This window comes from Myodes glareolus, chromosome 5 (genome assembly GCF_982192425.1).
Source record: "Myodes glareolus chromosome 5, mMyoGla1.1, whole genome shotgun sequence".
In the NCBI taxonomy this organism is placed as follows: Eukaryota; Metazoa; Chordata; class Mammalia; order Rodentia; family Cricetidae; genus Myodes; species Myodes glareolus.
Window position 1 is genome coordinate 87,632,856 of NC_142030.1, and position 7,268 is coordinate 87,640,123.

General features: G+C 45.4%; 1 protein-coding gene across 2 annotated transcripts in view; it reads right to left on the bottom strand.

Moving 5' to 3' along the window:
• The window catches only part of Kif14 (kinesin family member 14), a 69,457-nt gene extending 62,545 nt beyond the window's left edge, over positions 1 to 6,912 (bottom strand). The window contains exons 1-4 of one of the 2 annotated variants that reach the window (XM_087906467.1): positions 6,861 to 6,912; positions 4,204 to 5,390; positions 2,117 to 2,371; positions 207 to 294 (exon numbers count right to left, since the gene is read on the bottom strand). In XM_087906467.1, coding sequence (XP_087762593.1) covers positions 207 to 294; positions 2,117 to 2,371; positions 4,204 to 5,282 — 1,422 coding nt within the window. In that variant the 5' untranslated portion in view covers positions 5,283 to 5,390; positions 6,861 to 6,912. Of the gene's footprint in view, positions 1 to 206; positions 295 to 2,116; positions 2,372 to 4,203; positions 5,391 to 6,634; positions 6,716 to 6,860 lie in introns of those variants that run through there. The other variant, XM_087906468.1, reaches the window with a different exon arrangement.
• Between the last annotated feature and the right edge of the window lie 356 nt (positions 6,913 to 7,268).

Genomic DNA, 7,268 nt, shown 5'->3' on the forward strand with positions numbered 1-7,268 from the left:
ACAACAGCAAAGGGCGGAGAAAAGAGAGACCAGAGATTAATCCTCTACCACTGCCCACCAGGAAGAACTTTTTCTGCGTTTGGGACCTCTTTTCCCCTCCGTCTCCATACTACACCAAACAAGGGTAATCTGGAGCCAAGAACATCATCTTTTAGACCGTGTAAAGGGTCTCAATGGTTACGATTGTGATTTGAATTTGTGCATACCTCCGAGGTTTGTTTTTTGGCTACTTGGGCAAAAAGATCTTCACAAAATCTTGGAATTATTCCTGGTTCTTCATTAAGTCCCATCATCCTAGAAATACATTATGAACAAAGAAGGAAGCGATGCTGATTAGTTTTGGAAATCCTAAAAAATTCTTTTAGGAGAAATGGTCTGGAAAGGGAACAGAGAACACACAATTCCATCGCTAACACCTAATAATCCAGGCTCTGGAGCCAAATCAGCCCCATCTAAATCTTACGTCTCTTCAAGTCAGGGTCTCATGTATCCCACCTGGCCTCAAAATCACTACGTAGCCTTGAATTTCTTTTGTTGGGAGGAGTGGGGGTAGGGCGGGAATTGAACCTAGATTCTCACGTATTCTAGGCAAAGGCTCTACCTAAGCTACAGTCCCAGGCAGGTCTTGAACTTCTGACTCTCCCGCCTCCACCTCCCACATTCTCAGATTACAGGTGTGAGCCAGCAGACCCAGTTTATATACTGCTGGGTTAGCCCCACGACCTCACATAAGATACACAACCCCATTAAACATCAATTCAGCCTTTAAAATGGGAATGTCGGGAATGGAAAGGGTTACTGCAAGACAGTACAAGCAAAGACTGTCATTGATGTCAATTAAAATTCTGACTGTTCCCTTCAGGACAGGAAATATTGTCATAGCTACCATTCACAGGATGCTCTACTTTTAATACTGTTTTAAGATTTTGAGTTGACAGAGTAATTGTACACATTTATGGGATACAGTGGTATATTTAAATACCTAAATAAAATGTAGAATGGGCAGAGCAGAGTAATTGGTAAGGCATAAAACTTTAGTATTTATCATTTTATTATACTGAAACTAACCAAAATTTCTGAACATTTTTTGAGATATACAATTTATTGTCAGCAACTCCAATTACCATGGTTACCCTACTGCATTATGTCTTATGTCCACACCTGTGCTCTTGCGTGTCTTGTCCTTCCTTCTGAGCGTCTGTCTTCTAACTCTCCTGCTTAAAGTCTATATTAAAATACCTTAATAAAACCAGGTCCTTGGTATGGCCAAAATTTCTAGTCAGGTTTTTAACTAGGAACTTCACAGTTGCTCATACAGGTTAATACAAGGTAGATTGAAGTTTTTGATCTGCCAAACATGAGAGACTAAGATGCCTTAGTACACACACATACACACACACAATCCTCTTTGAATTTCAGTTTATAAAAGAAATGTAAGTTAGGGCTGGAGAGATGGCTCAGCAGTTAAGAGCACTAGTTGTTCTTCCAAAGGTCCTGAGTTCAATTCCCAGAACCAACATGGTGGCTCACAGCCATTAATAACTTCAGTTCCAGGTAATCTGACACCCTCTTCTTGCCTCCTCAGGTACCTGGTATGCATGTGGTATACAGACATGAATGCAGGCAAAACACCCATAGACATAAAAAAGAAAACTAAAAAAAAAATCATCTAAGTTATAGCAAAACAGAGACAATTATATTTACCAGGTAAATTACCTCCCGTGTAAAGTAAAGCCTAGGGAGTCAGGCGTCTGAGTATCCATCTAGTCTACAATAATGGACGAGACTTGAGCCCAAATCTGTACAACGTCAAAACTATAACCTTCGGCAGGCAAGATGGCTCAACAGGCAAAAAGGCACTTGGCAGGCAAGCCCAGTGACCTGAGGTCAATTCCCAGAACCTATATAAAGGCAGAAGAACCAACCTCACAAAGCTGGTCTCTGACCTCCACAAATACGCCACGGCACATGCGCCCATGCACAAATGTTATATGCATACATACTATACATTTTTAAAAATTTAATTTAAAAAACTGTGTTCCTTCTACAACCAGGATGCTTCTAGCAAAAGAAAATGTAAGCCTTTTTCAATAGTTGCATGATCGATACCACTTACGTATAGGACTTCCCAGAGCCAGTCTGGCCATAAGCAAAGAGACAGGTGTTATAGCCTTCGAAAGCTCTCTGGAGGAGGGGCGCTGCCAGCGTCTCGTACACAGTCGTCTGGCTAGCATAGCCAGGGTGAGCCTCATCAAAAGACCAAAATGAAACATCGTAGACAAAACTATAAATTTGTTTCATATCAGGATGCTCCACGGTTATTTCTTCCCCATTCCTGAAGACAACCTGAGATGCTTTCTCCATCTTCTCTCTTTGAAAAGAAGCACACAGAGCGAAGTGCCTGTCGTTACTATGAATACCGTCTCCACAGAACACAAGCAGGGCCCCTCGAAGCTGAAGTCACCACCCTTCAGGGCGAGACTATTCTTCAGCTAGAACACCAGGAAGTCAAGGTTAGTGGGTTCCCAAAATGTATGCTGTCTCTTGAGTGCAGCTACTCGAGGGGAAACGGAATTTCAAATTCCTTGGTCAGCAAACAAATTTTTAAAGTTTCCTATGGAAAAATTATAAAAAGTTCCTATCCTATGTATATGTTTCAATTCAAATCAAGAAATGTCTTTTTATATTACAAAAAAAGATGGGAGGAAAAAACTATATAGAGCTGGCATAAAATCTGAATACAATTTCAATGAACCTGGAGTAACACAAATTTAAATATGAAGAGTCTTCTGGCTGTCACTGTTACCATACAATGGTCCTTCCTTATGTGAGATTCCCTCATTCACCCTCCTTCTATTCCAGACTTACAAAATCTCCACTCACTCAGTAGAAAAACACCATCACTGGTCCAAATGTCAGCCTCTTCCCCCCTTCCCACTCCTTTCCCCAAGAATCTGCTTTAACATCTCTTTTATCCTCTAAACCATCTGTCTCATCAATCCGAAGAGAGCCACTCCCTCCCACCCCCAGCTCTCAGAGCTTCTCTGCCGAGCCTGGAGCCAGGCACTTGGTCCATTACTCCCAGGTTCTTCTAGTTGTAGTCATCCCTCGTGAGGGTGGTCCCCCAGCTCCCTTTCAGGGCTCTGAAGCTTTCATTAGCTTCTTGACTTTCTCAGATCAACTCACCAGCAACCCCTTCCCCTTATCGCCACCCCATTTTTGCTAAACAGTCCTTTGCAGAGCTTATGGCCTTCCCTTTACCTACTGAGTCTTCCAGTTCCAACTCTGAGTTCCTTCACTCAAACAGCATCGCCTTTCCCCTCCTCGGTCTCTTAGATACACGTCACACTAACAACTGATCTTGGGACAAGTTTACTGGCTTCCCTTTGGATATTTAAAAGGCCTTGAATTTAGGGCTCCATCTGTGAGTGCTGGGATTAAAGGCATGGCCCCAAACATAGCTGACTTTTTTAAAATCGTATCATTAATCTGGGACTATTCCAACCACAATCACCTTCAGGGAAATACTCCATGCCGTTAGAATCAAGTGTGACAAGCCTCTGCATTTTTTCAGTGCTATGTACCAAATGCAGCTGCTGCTGCTGCTTACAATCACCATTCTGGACAATTTGGGGAAGTTCTCTCTGGGGAAGCTATGAGCTGGCATGGCTCCTTTTAAAGGAAAGGTAGACATTGCCAAGCACCACAAATCATGAATTTGAAAGGAGACTGCATTAAAGAATTCAATGACTCACTCAGCAACAACCCCTTAGGACCAGGCCTCTCTCTGTAGCCTTGGCTAGCCTGAAACTTGTCCTGTAAACCAGGCAGACTTTGAATTCCACGATCCACCTGCCTCCACCTTCCAAATGCTGGGATTAAAGGTGTACACAATTATGCCCGGCTCCGTTTCTGAAAGCAATACATCTAGGAGCACGGATACAAAATAGATTTTAATTTTTGTATCATAAAAATAATCAATATACGACAATTAAGCCTAAACATTGGTGGGCTAGAGATGTGGCTCAGTGGTGGAGCACCCACCTAGTGTACACGAGGCCTCGAGTTCAACTCCCAGCACCTCTGGAAAATGCCAACAACTTTAAAGACACATGACTACTACCCTGCCTTTCTACAGCAGAGCGGAATTAAGGACGCGTCACGGCGTAGGACTTAGGTCCTACGTAAGGACATAGAACATACCGTTTGCTGAAAGGCCTCACCCGCACCGCCACTGTCACTTGGCTGTTTTCTACTCTGAAGGAGTCTGCTTCTGCAAAGGTATTCTGAACTGTGGATTTTTCTTCTGGAGGGAGTGTGCTTTCTTGGGATCGTTCCCTTTTATTTGCCAGAAGAGAACTTTTGGGCCTGGGTTTAACCTGAGGGCTTGCCATCCTGTTTTTCAGGCAGGTCACAGCTGGGCTTTTCGGTGGAGGCAGGTCACGCCTTGGTGCCAGTCTGGGTTCTGGAAAGCACTTCCCTGGGGTCCTTGCTTCTAAGCTTCCAAATTTATTGACATTTTTTGCAATGTCCTTCGCAGTATTTCCATCGTGTGAGTCTCCTGCTCCCGACACTTGGACATCCAGCTTGCTCGCCACCGCCACCGGTTTCCCTGCTAGGTGGCCTGATCTCACGACACCAGCCTGACACTGGGAACCCCCGGGCGCTCTGCTGTTTGAGTTCTTGACTGTCCCCTTTTCATTTACAGAACTGAGGGCAGGAAATGCGTCCGTGCGTTTTTCAGCGACCACCACTCCAGTGTCATGTGAGCCTTCCCCGGAAACTGCAGACGACAAGGCACGTGTGTTGTTACTTACAAGCTCTGCTTTTGTCCTAGTGGCCTGTGACGCGCGGCTGTTTTCCGTGTCACCTCCCACCGCGTAGGTCGTTTCCATCTTCCCCACAAAACCTGTGTTCGCATGACGACGCTGTAGCCTAAGACTTGTATCCGCTGTTTTTCTAGTAGTGTCTCCCAACTCACTACCAAGTAAAGAAGATTCTTTGTTCCAAGTAGTCCTTCTCTGAAGGGTCAGTCTACTGGAGTCAGGGGTAACGGGCAGCTCACTTTCTTTTTTACAGGCAGAGATAACGTAAGTTCTATTTATGTCTCTGGGTTTGCTTCCAGCACTCAATAATGGGTCACGATTTTCACACTCTGACATGTTTGACTTCAAGTGCACTTTCAGTCGGCTGCTATGGGGGAGGCCAATTGGCGATGAGGTCTTCTGATAGCCTTCCAGGCTACCGCTGTTGTGTCTATTACTCCAAGTGTGTACTGACATCTTGGCAGCAAGGTATTCTAAAAAGGATGTGATGTGTCTAAGCTCCTTAGACGCTTGTTTGATCGCTGGGCATTTTGTAGTTTTCAGTTTCCAAAAATATCTGATCAGCTACCAAAAAGAAAAGGGAAAAACAGTTACTACAAACTTTACAAATACAGAGGTTCTCCCACTATAGAAGTGAATTCTCAGAGGAAGCACTGGACTAAATCACAGCCTCTACCTCCCGTTTCCCCTCCACACAGCGTCAGACTATCTCTGCCCTCAAAAGACTTTCACTCACGACTGAACAAATATTTACTGACGGTTCCATTCTCTGCCAGGCACCCACAGATGCTGCAAACTTCAAAGATAAGATCTTCCCGCCTTATTCCCATCAGCTAGTCGGTGCTCACAGGTGACTTATCTCAAGGCAAAAGAGTCAAGAGGTTTAAGAAACACCCAATGTGTATGGAAGAGTCCCCAGCTTGGAATCACAGCATCAAATCTTAGCTGCAGCAAAGGAGGATTCTGAATACTTGTTCATGTATGTTAAATACAGGAATGCCAACAAAGGAGAAAAACATGACGTCACGGGGCAGGCTTCTCAAAGAAGTACCACAGCATTATAGACTATAAAGGCATGTGCAGCCAGGTGTGATGGCCTGGGCCTGTAGTTCCAGCCTCAGCGAGGCCAGCTTGACCATGTAAATGCCCACGGCATCATTTACATGCCCACCATGTGAATGACCCTGTCATTGGTGCCACTCCCCCTCAGATTAGACACATGGACTGTCGTTTTTTATTCACTATGCATCAAACTAGACAGATAAGTGCATCGATATAGGTAAAGGCAGGCCAATGATATCTATTAGGCACTATTGAAAACAGAACAGTGGGCAAGCACACTGCCAGGCTGCTAGCTGGCTCTTCAACATGCTTCTTTAAATGGATGTAAACAAAGTCTTTAAAACTGAATTCCCGAGTCTACCTTATAAAATGACACCGATTCAAGCTATTTCAGACATTTTTGCAAACCAAGGAACAAATTACCAGAAGCTCGTTTTAAAACGTCTTGTAAGGTTTGACAGAAGAGACATCGTTAGCAACAAAAAAGGAATCTACTGCTAAACTTTCGACGGAAAATACAGAACCCGCCCATTATGAGGGGAAATTAAGGACAATAGATCCCTGGGTCTTAGAAATCCCATTCCAGCTAAAAGCCATTTGCAAACTTTGCACAAATCAACATGGTTTCTGTTTGCGGGGTTTCGCCATCAGATTTCGAAGAGGACTGAAAGGAAGATAAGAAAAGTCAGACACGACCACAGACACAGACACGACTGTGGCAGTCACACCAGGCTGTGACAGTGTACCTGGACACCACCGAGTCCGCCGCTGCACGTTCCGCGGCGCTGCCCTCAGCTTCCGGATGTACAGCGGAGCGCCCCGCGCCCCTCGCCGGGGACCGAGCCTCCCCCACCGCGCACCCCCCGCTGAGCGAGCAGCCGCAGCGCTCTGAGCCCACTGTCCCGCTGGGCGAGCAACCGCAGGGCTCTCAGCTCGGAGCCTCCCTTCCCTCCCCAGACCCTCAGCACTCACAAATTCCTGAAGCAGACTCCCGCGGCCACAGCGATTTGAATGCGCGCCTCGCCTCCTGATTGGCTGCTGGACGAGCGTCAAGGGCCGCGCCTACGTTCCTCCCCACCCCCGGAAGCGCAGCTTCTACCGGGAGATAGGTCCCGCCCTCGTCTCCTAGGCGACGACCCGCACCTCCCCCGGGCTCAACCCGACCATGGAGCTTAGAGTTTGGAGCTGGGACCTGAAGGGTTTAAAGAAGAAACCGTGGTCTTACCTAGAAAACTTATTGTGAATGACCATTATAATGACCTCGTTAATTATAATAATAATTCTTGTATTTCATACGCAAGTCGTTGAATGATGACATGGACTCAGTGTCTTAGATGAGTTTAAAATATTTCCTGAAAATCTTATGAAGTATTAACATTC